Source organism: Leptonotus elevatus, chromosome 18, assembly GCF_054856555.1.
Source record: "Leptonotus elevatus isolate MCC_2025b chromosome 18, RoL_Lele_1.0, whole genome shotgun sequence".
Lineage (NCBI taxonomy): Eukaryota > Metazoa > Chordata > Actinopteri > Syngnathiformes > Syngnathidae > Leptonotus > Leptonotus elevatus.
Genome location: NC_141256.1, coordinates 11316989 through 11330892, shown reverse-complemented (window position 1 = coordinate 11330892; position 13904 = coordinate 11316989). Strand labels below are relative to the sequence as shown.

General features: G+C 41.6%; 1 protein-coding gene across 1 annotated transcript in view; it reads right to left on the bottom strand.

Annotated features, from left to right (window-relative positions):
- Positions 1–5191: 5191 nt before the first annotated feature.
- foxo3b (forkhead box O3b) overlaps positions 5192–13904 on the bottom strand; it is a 39965-nt gene continuing 31252 nt past the window's right edge. Inside the window, exons 3-4 of the mRNA XM_086060564.1 lie at positions 9830–11267; positions 5192–8478 (exon numbers count right to left, since the gene is read on the bottom strand). Coding sequence (XP_085916690.1) covers positions 9834–11267 — 1434 coding nt within the window. The 3' untranslated portion in view covers positions 5192–8478; positions 9830–9833. The remainder of the gene's footprint in view (positions 8479–9829; positions 11268–13904) is intronic.

The following is a 13904-nucleotide window of genomic DNA, read 5'->3' as shown; positions in this document are numbered from 1 at the left end:
CATTTCCCTCCCTCACAATTGTCGTGACAAGCTGAGATTTACCCCCTGATCTTTATTTTCAACTCAAGTTATTTTGATCTCAAATCCTAAGCAATGCAGTGTAGGTAAGATTGTTAATATATATTTCCTGTGCAGTTAATGAAAGCTTTTATGATGGTAGCGGTTTATATGCAGCACTGTATTCATATTTCCTAAGGAAAAAAACACATGCAAGACACACACACACACACACACTAGATTACATTACATACACACGCGCACACACATCCTAGTAAACAAAGCATGATAGCAAAGCCACATGTTTTAATGTCCGTGAATGTAAACACACAGACGTACACACGCTTACAACCCCCAAAGACATATGCAACACAGATGTTGTGAAGGCTCCTCACATTATGCTGAGATAGCTCTCGGTCTGAGGAAAGAAATAGGGGGGGAAAAGTAACAACAACAAACAATTTGGTTGGAGGACCTCGCAGGAAGGCAGCGAGCCGATTGGCTGAGCCAGAGGAAGTGTGAGGACAAAAATGTGGAGAAGAAGCAAATGGAAAAAAATATAACATTTAGGATGTGAAAGAATATATAGTAAAAAAAAGGAATTGGCATGCTAAACTAAAGAGGTAGCCTCCTGTGTTAGCATTAACAGCTAATGCTAGCAGCCAGGTGTCCCATAGGATGTCGGTGAAAAGTGAGCATATTGAACTATAGAGGCGGCCATTTCGAGTATTGTCTTAGCAATATAAACTAATGCTAACATTCTGATTTCACATATGTGAGCAAAAACTATTCACGTCAAACAAAGAGATGGCCATTTAGGTTTTGTCACTAGACTCCTCCTTCACTTGCTAATAGTCAGTCGACACCTCTCCGCTGCTTTAGGCTCATCCTTTGTGACGTATTAGCTCGTTCTTTGTCTCCCCGGCTAACACGCCGTCTACACTTATTTGCCAGAGAGGAGGAGGAACACCGTAAAGGTGAAGAATGGGAGTAATGAAAGCGTGTATGTGCGCTGTCTGCTGGCTTTAATGGCGAGCGAGGGCTGTAATTCACTCCACGCTCGCACGGCATCAGTGATTGCTCGCAGGCCGCCGACAGCACTATCTGGAATCCCTCTTTGTGTGTGTCCGTAGAAATTATATTGATGTGTGGTGCACTGTGACCTTGACCCTATGCGCATGTGGGCTCAATTGTCACTTTTACTAGCAGTTGGGGGCATGGGAGCCTGCAGATACAACAAAGCTATTGCTAAGTCTAAATAAATTTCCTCCTAACGATACTCCCAGTGAGTAATTGGGGTGGCATCTATTTTAGAAAGGGTCTGTATTTGGAGAAACTGTCAGATTGGTGGATGCCTTCGTTACACAAATCATATATTTCAATGCCACACCACCTATTAAAACAATCAGCAGTAAACTCTTTGTCTCTGCATGAACAACAAATTCTTATGTTCTGAAATACTGTTACTGCACTTACTACATATTTTTTTTAACCTAACGGGAAGATAAGGTGTCCATTTGGGGGGAGGGTGTTTGTGGACGACGCAAATGACAGCTAATTGAGATGGCATCTATTAAAGTAGCGGCCAATATTTGAAGAAATATAGCACGCAGACTCAGGAATCCAAATACAAATCATGAGACGCCTAAATGCCGCGCTTCCAATAAGAGGCCGTGTGTGAATCAGCAGTTAACTTTTAAATGTCTATGTGTGCCTAGCAAGAGTGTTTATGTAATATATTACATACAAATTGTAAGAAGGCACATCTCCAACAAGAAGCTAACTCAATAATGTTTGCGTTTGAAAAATAGTACCTATAAACTGAGAATAACCTTATTTGGTTTTTCTTTAGTGGTAAAACATCAAGGCGTTTATTTTTTTTAAATTGGCCACAGACTCAAACATGAATTTAGATTGCCTTCTATTAGATTAGGGGCCAATATTTGAGGAAAAGATTGATCGATGACACCATATTTACACACAAATATTAACACCTCTAGATGCCGCACCTCTAATAAGAAGCAGCTTGTGAAGGCACAGTCAATTCTAGTGACCTCTCGACAGTGCACATGCATCATAGAGTCGCACGCTGAGGCCCTCAAGCCAGGAGAGGTGTGGAGTTAGGTCGTTTCTTGGTGCGTTGGAAAATGTTAACGCGAACAGGCAGCACATCTCACGTTTATTTTAAAACATGTCACTCTGGCACCTTCTGACACGCCGCTTCCTGGCTCATCCCAGCATTTCTCACTTCCCCTCCACACGCCGTATTTCTGTCATTTCATCACACATCACCTCTGCCACTTTTCACACCAATACTGCACATCGCATCCTCACACGTCGTTGCCCGCGACGGATGCCATGTTCCGTGCACGGGGAAACGGGCTTCTGTGGAGCAAATGGTGTCACTTTGTCTGGCGCGAGCGCGAACGTCGTGCCGCACGCGCTCCGCGCAATCGGCACCCGCCGCTGTGCTCCGTTACAGTCAGCCGATACACTGATGACATCATCCCACTGCAGCAATCTAGCACGCGCGTGCGCGACACTCGCGGCACAAAGGCACCACTGACTCAGTTGTCAGGCTTCAGCTTGTGGATGGATAACCACTTGGATGGATGCATCGAGAGATAAACTGTAAATAGACATCGAGAGATGAGTTGAATGTATAATAGGTGGACGGACGGACGGACAGATTGATAGATGATGCCTGGATGGAAGGATGGACAGTCAAGAAGGAAGGGTAGATAGTAGTAGTAGATGGATACAGTAGATAGAAACGCTATAGTAGTGCCTTGAGATACAAGTGACCCGACTTGCGTGTTTTTGCTTTGACTTGCGAGCACATACTTGAGATACGAGCGATATCATTCTAAATCCACCCAAAAATATTAGGCATATTCACGTTGTAGTACAGAGCAGTGTAGTGTGAGACCCAGTACTGTACTGTATAAGTGCAACTAAGACATGTCTGCCATCTAGTGGTGGATGCTGATATTACAACTTAAAACTACAATCGACCCATTAATATTTGCAATTCGAAACACGCAGATTGGCATATTTTGGGGATTTTTTCCCTCATTTTTTTCTCTCTGATGCTTTGTCATATTTGGTATTTTATTGCCTATTTCCCTGTTTTATTTCGTGGAAAATATTTATTGAATGTTATCAGTGTTTTTAGTTTTTGTAGAAAGAAAACATCTGGGGGAAAAATATATACAGTATATATATTTTTTTTTAATTATATCAAGAGACCACTCAGTGTGGTTGCAAACTACTATCAGTCCACTAGCTTAATGCTAATGCTTAATAATAGTGCATATGTAGCAGTGCTTAACCCTTTAAACTCACAGTGCAGAAACTCACGTAGGGAGACAATATACTGTAACAGTACAGTCATATAGTCCTTATCCTTTGCATAGAGCGACTAATATTAGTGCTGCAGGAGTTGCGTTATCTCGACAAACAGAATGTCTGTCTGTGTGTCTTATACTGCCTCCAGGTGGCCAAGGTAGGCACAGCAGCAGGACAAAACTGTTTATTAAATTCATTCTATTCAAATATGTAATTAATTTGTGTTTTTCTAAAGTTTAATAATATTGAGTGCTATTTCCCCCCTAATTAAGATACACATTACAAAATGTTGTTGTTTCACTTTCTGGGCAAGGATGGAAGGGATTAATGGCATTTCCAGTCATGGAACAAATTAAATGGAAAAACAATAACAATAGTAACGTGTATTTCGGCTTGTTTCGTCAAAATAGTATGTAAAAAAAAAAGAAAGTGTAATCATAAAGTGGCATAACTTTTCTGCTTGGGATATTCTGTTGAGGCAAATGTTCATTTTGCTTGTTTTGTAGCTATTTTATTGTTGTCTTCATTGTTGTTGTTTTATGTTTATTGCCGTTATTGTTTTTTCTTTGTTTTTACTCTTTTTCATGTTCAAATAAACTCAAACTCAAGATGTGTCTTATCCTATGTCACGGTGTGGAAACTCAAGTAGGGAACATTTAGCTCCGCCTCCAGCTGCATTGCATTATTGATGAGGACGCAAGAACGAAAGGAGATGCAAATGGAAACAGTTAACGTGAGGCGGTTCCACATTCCTTAAGTGACAGTTCTCCACTTTTACTGAAACATTTCTCCAAATATTAAGGTCGCCTTCAAATGAATGCCCGATTCCGTCTACAGCTGAGTAAATACATTTGAGGCGGTACAGTAAATATGTTGTTTAAGGCTTCACGATTGATCTCAAGCTTGAATAAGAGGTTGAAGAAGTGTGCGCTGAGGTTACATAAAATCACTTCTTAGAAAAAAAAAAAAAGTACTTCTGGATGTCTGCTCTTGTTGAGTGCAGCCTTCCACAAACAAACATTGTGCAAGAGGATTTCCAGGAACGTGAGAGGAACACGGAGTCACTCTCATGGTGTAGACCCCCACCCCGCCCCCCCCAACCCAACACACCGCCAACACACACACACACACACCAAAGTGATCTATCTTTTCAGATGAATAGGAGGTGCAACCAAAAGAGCACAGAAAAAAAAGCCGTCAGCTTGTGTGAATCAACATGATGCGGACGGGATATTTTCTGCCCTTTTCAACTGCTGCACTGTGAGTCTTTGTGTGACTTTTCAACACTCACTCCCACATTCAGCCAGCATGATAAATAATACACAAACACATTTCAGGCACTTGAGCAATAGAAAACAATACAGAACAATTCATTGTTTAAATAACCTCAACATACGAACTCATTGGTTAAAACGCTGACAGCATCCACATTGACAAAACTTCCCGCAGCTCTGCTTACCTTTCGATTCTGACATGACAGCAGGGGCGTCGCACCTGCGAGGGGATTTGTGTGTTGCTTTTTGATTGCCTCCAAGTTACTCTCATTGATAATGTTTTAGGTGGTGTAGTCACTTGAAAGTGGCGGCGGATCTTCACCCAATCCGAACTGATCATATTATTACATCACATTGGGGCAGAAGTACACGACGGATGGACGATTTTTTTTTTAGAAATGCTATAGGCAAAAAGACTGACTTGGATGTGTAACTTTACGATTGATTGGTGTGTACAAGCAATTCAAAAGTCAGTTTAACACAATATACAGTAAAGTAGTATCTATTTTACCATAAATGTAACGGCTGTTTTTGGAGCAGAAAACTGAGCCAAAAAAAAACTAACAACGAGCTCGTGGAGCCTCACCAAGCTTTATTTACATGTGCACCATTTCTTATACAAACTAGATTACAGTTCCAGAAAAACTGAGAACACAGGAAGAATAGCCACTAACATCAACATCGAGGAGATTAATAATACGGGACGGGACAAGGTTGAAAGGACAGAGGTGTAACGGAGGGAAGCCTTTTTTTTTTTACAAAAAAAATACAAACGAGGTGATTACGATTTTTAGTGGTCTTGTTCTTATTTATTTATTTTTTTAAATGTGCACTGTAGTTGTGTGTAGGAGAATGAACGAAGCAGACAAAACGTCAACGCTCCGGCAGCTCAAACAAATGTGTTCCTTACATTTTGTACAGTCAGTGTATTCAAATCCAAATGCGTAGCAGTTTAATTTGTTAAAAAAAAAGAAAAAAGAAAAAAAAGAAAGGACACTGAACACAGAGGAGCTTTTTGTCTTACAATACACAATATCGAGCGCACTAAAGTCAGAGGAGGGTTCAAGTGCTGCTGATATAGCAAATATAAACACTGTTGTCTGAACACTAACGGGTGTCATCTTTGTATTTTCGTGTTGGAATTGTTGTCGAGGGACGGCACCGTTGCAATCGAGTCGAGTGGTTACAGCTTGCTCGTTCGTGCACGTCATCCTTAAAAACTGCATTGGTGATATATATTTTTATATATAGAAATGTATATATACACATCTGTACATTATTATACACAGCGGGGTCCAAGCCTTCATGTCGCTTTCCACCCCCCCAGGGCCTCCAGATGCTACAACAAACGCTTACGCAATCCACTTCAAGGATACGTTTGCTGGCAACGCTGTTCCATCCTACCTGGCACGTCAGAATGTTTCTTCAACTCTACCTTGGCGAGGTAACAAGGATCAAGTACTACGAGGGAATATGCGACGAGGACGTACGGTGAGTAAATGCATTTCACGCACACACGTCATAATGCATGAATACATCAAATGTGGACACGGGGAGGAGAAGGGCGTGGGTGGCACAAAAAACAAACGCGGACACCGGACTTGTTGATGTGTGCACGTGCCCCCCCCCCACCCCCCCAAAAAAAAAGAAAATAAAGAATTCATTGGCAAATAAATGAACAAGGTAAGTATTAGGGCCATGCGGAAAATTTGACAATAATAAAAGTTGGGGTTTCTTGAGAAAAAAGTAGCAATCTTACTTTTGGGAGAAAATTTGTCATAATCTTATGAGAATTTTTTTTCAGGAATAAAATGTTTTTCATTGAGAAAAAAAATGCAATGTTATGAAAAAAGTTGTGTTCTAAATAGTAATTTGTTAATTAAAATAAAATAAAATAAAATTTGTTTTAAAAGGGGAAAAAATACCAAATAGAAATTATGCATAGGAATTTAGGAAATATAATAATGAAAATTATGAATAAACATTTCACTTACTTAATTTTTGATTGTATTGGTATATGTAGGCCAAATGCAAAAAAAAAAAGCTTCTTTTTTTCATATTCGCAAGTCAATACCCCGTGGCATTATGGGAAACAAATGCTTTTTTTTTTTTTTTTTTTTTAGCATTTAGCCTACAAATACGTTCAAATGTACGTTTAAATCTGTTTAAATATTTACTCCACATTGGCAGTTCCACGCTTCTGGAATTTTTTTTGTATTTTCTCAATAATAAAATAGCACTAGTATTGGAGTCATAACCTTTTGAGAAAACAGTACTTTTTAGGGAGAAAAACATGTATAACCGAGAGAAAAAAAGTGGTAATTTGATAAGAAATCGTTTTTTTCAATAAACTCATTTTTCTTTGTAGATAGTTGGCTTGTTTTGACAATAAACTACTTTTTTAATTTATTTTTATGATACCTTGAGCTCCAATGACTTCCTTCCCTCAAATGGCCACTCGTTCTCGCAAGACTCAAACTTTGTCATAGCTTCAATACTCATATTTCATTTCAGCGTGGCCAACATCCAAAACCAAAATGGAGGAAATCCACGATTACTTGAATCCTGACGTTATGTGTCCTCCTCCTACTTCAATGTTGCCGGCCCAAAAAGTTCACAGGTTACAAGTTCACAAAGCATCAACTGTTACATTTAATCAAGGAAATGTTGACTTGAATGAAAATACCTTTCGAATCCGCCCCCTGAGTATTTCTATACATATGCATTCCAAAAAAAAATCCCCACAAGTTGATGATGTGCACACATCCCTTGTACATATGTGTGTGTTTCGTCATGATGTGCAGTGCATACGAGTGCTTTGATTTTGGCTGCCAGCATATCCTACTGCTTGATTCAAGTAATTTGGCAACGTACAGAAGAGACAGCTTATTGTTGTACTGGAGGAGAGAAATGGCTTCTGGAGGGTTGAGCACCTCCCGTCCCCTCGCCCGGCTTCCCCTCCACCCCTCCCCTCTCCCATCAACTCGAGTCGTTTTTGCAGGTCGAGGGTCAAAACTGCACAAAATTCAAAACTCAACGCAATAAAAACGCACGAGACGCTCCGAGGACAAGATTCATTTCAACACTGTTTTTTTTTACATAGCACCTGTAAATGCTGTGGAAATGTTCACATCGCTAGAACACAGGTATTGACTTTTTTTTTCTTTTTCGCTACATTATATGCTGTGATCAATTTAAAAAGTTTCTCAACTGTACAAATACCCACAAGTAAGATTTTCTTCCTATGTTTTTTTTTTTTTGCTTAAAAAAAAAAAAAGGTAAAAGATTCAACATGTAGTCATGGAAACTTTTCCGTTCAAGCCATTTTTAGGAAGTGCGCGGCGATAGTGGTGAAGTGCACACACGATGCGCCCCGTTGCAACGCATCGTCACGTAACGGAAAATCCCAACAACAAACACTGAACATTTCAAAACGTCACGGAAGGGGAGAGCAGAGGTAAATATGACATCCCCGGGCAGAAACAAAACAAAACACTGAATCAGATTTACACGGCTCCTCCGCGGGAGTTAGTTTTTTGTTTGGACAGGTACAAAGCACGCCGTGCATCCATTTGTTGTTCGTCTTTGTAGTCCCACCTGATGAGCTGCGTCTCTTTGAGAGCCGTACGCACCAGCAAACTTGCATAATTCAAGAGTTTTTGTGACTTTTTCTTCTTCTTCTTGTTTCACAGGAGGCTCTTCCCAGGTGGTTGGATCGCTTCAAAGTCCGGCGGATCTTTTCCCCGAGACAAGTGTTCGTCGTGTAAACACAAGGTTGGTATTCGATGTTGTGCTGATGGCTGGTGTTGGCAAACAAAAGGGGCGTGTCGGATTTGCTCTTGTGAATCGCAGTTCAGACCTGCAGAGGGGAGAAGGGAAGGAATAGTTTTTTAAAAAATATATGATTATGATGGTTGATCTGTATGAGGGTTTGTTTTTTTGTACTCTCCGATATTTGGCAGAATCAACAGATAAATCGGCCAAACAATCAAAAATATTTTATGAATAAAATAACAGCTTTTTTTGGTCCCAAACACTTACAAAATTTAAGATATTAATCACAGGCAGTACATTTGACTGTTTAATATTTATTAGAGAGGCAACAATTAATCGACAACTAATCTACACTATGACAGTAACCAAATTAATCGATAATTATTTTCGACAATCGATTAATCATTCAGAGATACACAGTTGTCCAAATCCTCAGAATTTCAGCCTGTAAATATTCTCCGATTCTTTTAGTCCTCTATGAAAACAGACTGATTATAATTGTGTTGAATCAAAATAAGACTTTAAGTTTTTAATTTTGGAAAGCAGTGATCAATATTTTAGCCAATTTTGTGACATGTATGAATCATTAAAAAAATTAATTAGTAATGTTAGGGCATTTTTTTGTGCTGACAATTTGAAAAATGTCTAGTTTTTGAATAAAGGGATGGAAATTAAGACATATTTTAAAAAAATCTGATTAATTGATTAGTGAAATAATCATTGAATTTATTAATTTAAAATGTATTTATTTAAAAGGGACAATGCACATTATTAGAAGTATTTGCTTTACCACAGAAAGAAAAACTTGATTGTGATTGTCCTTGTGTTAGTTATTATGTGTATAAAAAAAAAAGAAGCCCCTAGAGCAAACAGGGACGTAACGATAACGGCAATATTGTAATATCGCGATATTAAAACTGCCACAATATCGTCGTCGTCATGTCACAATATTAAAAGCAGCACATCTGTTAAAAAAAGTCGGTCATTTGTGCAGTTCTAGCAGCCTCTGGTGGCTAATTTTTTAGTGCGGTTTAATCACAACCCCCCCCCCCCCCCACACACACATAAAAACGCATAAATCAGTTTTTGGGGAACATGGTAATATTTAAAATAGAACGTATTTATACGTTTTTGGGATCAAAGAGTTAAGCGTTATTAGAGATTGTAGGTTGTTTATATGCATTGCTGTTTTGTACAAAAGCACACTATTGTCTGTGTTTTTTTTTTTTTTGTATGAGCTCAGTTTTTTACAATATTGTGACCTTTTTTTATATCGCCAACCTCCCTACAATATTGTGAATAATTATCGTATCGCGACCTTCACATCGTGACGTTTGGATATCGTTACATCCCTAATAGCAAACAGAGGCTCTTCACACAAAAAATAAAATCCCGTCTGTGGTCAAGGAGGTCCAAAGAGACAGAATCAGACGTACCTCTTCAGCCGGGTACCCAGCTCTGCGAAGCCTGCTTGGCGCTTGCGAAGTTGCTGACCCCGTTCATGTTGACCAGCGAGTCAAAGTTAAAGTCCAGTCCGTCGGCGTCCATCAGCTCGTTCCTGATGATCGAGTCCATGTCGCACTCCAGGCTGCCGTTAAACATGTCCAAGTCCAGATCTGTGGGGAAGCGATCCTGGCAGACGCCCCCGCTGTTGCTCACCGCCCCGTTCAGGAAGATGGAGGTGTCGATCTGCATGGAAGAGGAGCCGTTTCCTCCCAAAGGAGAAAGCAGGAGCTGCTGCTTGGCGTTAGTCAGAGCAATGACCTCGTTGGCTAAATTCAGCCCTCTGTTAACGGACCTCACGGAGCTCTGATTGTGGTTGTTGCTTTGGAGCAGCTCCGCCTGGTTGCCCTGAACCCCTCCGCCGGTTCCGAATGTCATGATGGGATCATTGCGGAGCATGAGGCCGCGGCGGGAGTTCTGGGACACGATGGCGACGGCGCTGGCTTGCGACATGAGCGGGTCCGACTGGGTCATCATGACGTCGCTGTGGCTGTCGGAGTTGAGCAGGTCCTGGAGCGTCACGCTGCCGAAGCGCGAAGTGCTGATGCTGGAGAAGGACGTCTGCTTGTTCTCCTGGATGGTTTGCATGGGGGACGGACGCAGGGACGAGCCCGGCGGGTGGGAGCCAAAGATGGAGTTGCTGTAGTTTCCTCCACTGTTGGGAGAAGAGTTGGACGAGGGTGAGGCGTTGGGGGAAGGGGAGCCCAGCCCGTTGGATTTGGGGACAAAAGCGAACCCTGAGGTCCCGTTGGAAGGGACTTGTCCTGAAGCGGTTGGCACCAAGTTGATGTTATCCAGGTCGTCCATCAGCTCCTCTGTCAGTCCGTCGTTAAGGTTCATCGTACCGGCTAAGTCTGCCAGACGGGGCAGCTCGGCGGGCGCGGCCTTCCCATTGGCCACAATTCCGGGAGATAAAGCTCTGCCTGGACTGGAGTAGAGCATGGGCGACAGAGGAGGTTCATCGTCGGGGACCTCGTCCAGCTCCGGATTGGCCAGGATTGGCGAAAGGCGGCCGCTCAGCGTGCTGGCGTTGGAATTAGTGCGCGAGCGGAAGTCCGTCCAGGCGTCCAGCTCCTCGCTGCTGCGTGACGTCGGGCTCCCCGGCCACTTGGACAGTCCCGACGGACTCTCGCCGTTGCCGTCGCCCGCTGCGGCCGCCGCGGCCTGCAGGGCGGCCTTCTTCTTGGCGGCGCGGCCGCGGGCCGACTTGGTGTACTTGTTGCTGTTGTCCATGGAGACGGCGCGGCGGCGCGGCGCTTTGCCGCCTTTTCCTCCGTCCGGATTGATCATCCACCAGGAACTCTTGCCCGTGCCTTCGTTCTGGACACGGATGAAGCGGCTGTGCAGCGAAAGGTTGTGCCGGATGGAGTTCTGCAGCACAAAAGGGGAGACGGTCATCAATAACGCTCACTAGTAATGATCGGTTGTGTTTGGTGATGGGAGTAAAGATAACGATTTTCTTATAAAAAAAAAAAAAGATAACGATTTTCATGTATCTGGAATGGACCAAATTGAATCAGTACTCAAAGAAGCACTTGTTGTAAGCAAGTTGTTCTCGGGGATTTGACACACAACAAAGCAAGACGCCCATTGTTTGTACTAAATAGACAGGGACGGACAAAAGTGCAGCGCTTTGAGCTGATGTCTAGTTCTTTGTGTTGAGGAAGACACGAGGGACAGTGATCTATAATCAAGCTTCTCCTGAATTATGAACAAAGGGCCTCTTTGTTGCGTAAGGGCCGTGTTCAGTAACAGATCATGTGTCGAGCGTGCCACCGCATATCGATCAACTCCCTGTTTCCGTTCCCATGGAATGCCCAGCAACGTATTCATTTTTGTAATATGATTATATTTCTGGAAAGGGAAAATACATTATTCTCGTAATATTGCAGTTTTCCTCCTCATATATTACAATTTTATTCTCAAAGTTTTTTTTGTGTGTGTAACATTCGTGTATAATTACATTCTCATTATATGGTGAGAAAAATGTCAACTTTATCCTCTTCATTTTGCGCTTTTTGCCTTTCAAAATATTCTGACTTTTTTAATGATTTTGTTGTTGTTGTTGCTTAATATTCATGTATCGATCTGGTTTTTAGGGTTTTCTTTCTTCTGAAAAAAAAATCCTACTTTATTCTCGTAATAATACTCTGCCACTCTGACTTTATTCTTACAACTACTTTTTTGAAATAATAGCGAATATTTGCTGGTATGACTGATTTATAGGCGTGATAACTGCTAAAACATTCCTAATTAAAATGTAACTGCACTAATTAACTTACCATCAGAGGGTGCTAGAACTGCGCAAATGGAATACGACTTCACTTTTTCAATAGATATGCTGATTTTGACATGACAATGATGATGCAATACTGCCATTATCGTTACATCACTAGTCATTATTATTGAATTTTTTCTTTTTACTTTATTCTTGTCGTATTGCACTGTTATTCAACCCCCCCCCCCCCCCCCCCCCCCCTTCTACAGTATCCCACAACTGGTCCCAACACTTCATTTTTGCCATTTTGGCAAGGATAAAGGGAAATGATTGTGTTTAGTGCTGATTGCAGTGCATTACTTTCCAAAATCCTACACAATCTTACTAAACTCTTCGAGCCATTTTATGACTTTCTCTGTATGTCGTGGAACACCTTCAGGCCACTCTGAGTCAGATACGTCTTGCGAGGAGAAATTCAAGCTTGTTGAATGACACCGTGATAGGAAAATGACAAAATCGCACAAACACACCTCCTGTTCTTGCCAGTGCACCACTGAAATTGAAGCAGGAGGAAAGTCGAGCGCATTCCTTGACAACGATCCTCTGTGGAATGTTCAACATGGCTCCTTTCTTGTCTTCCTGTGCCATAAGCTACTGAAGCACTTTGGGAAATTCATTATTATCATTTTTTCTTTTTTCCTTTCTCTTTCCGTCCCCCTCCTCATTCCCTCGCAAACGCATGACTCTTACGGGGCTTCAGGGACTACAAGCAATGTTAATACCTCCCATTTAAAACAAGCCTTCCAAAACGGGGTCGCATGTTTTGCTGCGCCCATGTATTGATTCACGCCATCGCGCCGACCGACCGCGTTGTCGGGTTCAAACGGGCAAAAAGTCAAAATCACAACATTGTTTCCACAAAGCTTTCCCGTCTTTCCTGGGCTTGGTTTGGATTGGCAGGACACTCAAAAAGGAACGCGAGCGGGTTTAAATTATCCTCTTTTTTTTAATGTAGGGTGTGGGCAGAGTCTTAGCATTTTATTTTATTTTATTACTTTTTGTGAGTTTGTGTGTTTGAACATTGTGTGCATATGCACGCATATTTGTGTTTTTAAGGTGGTCTAAATGGAAAGTACTGTCCACATTGTTTTGGAGACTATAAATTCAAGTTTTTGCTGGAGTAATGTGCGCTTTGCTTTGCCTGCCGCAAATCCATAAAAGAATTGCAGCTGACGATGAATGTTAGACGTTAATGCACATTTACGAGGGTTGCGCGTGTAAATATGTGTGTGCATGTGTGTGCGTCTGAGTATAGTCAATGCAATGAGGTAAGATGAGATACCAGGGAGACCAGTGTTTATCCTCTGGCAGTATCTCTTGAGGCATGACATAATGTTGTCTGATTATCCAACATTTTAACACACACACACACACAAGATACACTATACTCTATATACAGCCTTCTTATAAAGTCGCACGGGGAGGGGCAGCAGCTGAGGAAAAATAACTAAAAAAATACATGCGCCGCTAACTTGAGCTAGATGTTAAAGGCCTTTCTTTATGTTCTATTGAATTGTGATGTTGTGATGTCACAACACAATGGGGACCAGTGTGGGTGTTGTGGAAAAAGTGTGACGTAATTTAATGTGCCACATAGGATCGGCCCAGGATTGTCAATAAGATGACTTCAATGAAGTTATTAACTAATTGACGTGAACGTCTATATTTGCCAAACGTTTACTGCCACTGACGTATATAATCGTTTTTCAACAGGCAGGCGTGGAAAAACG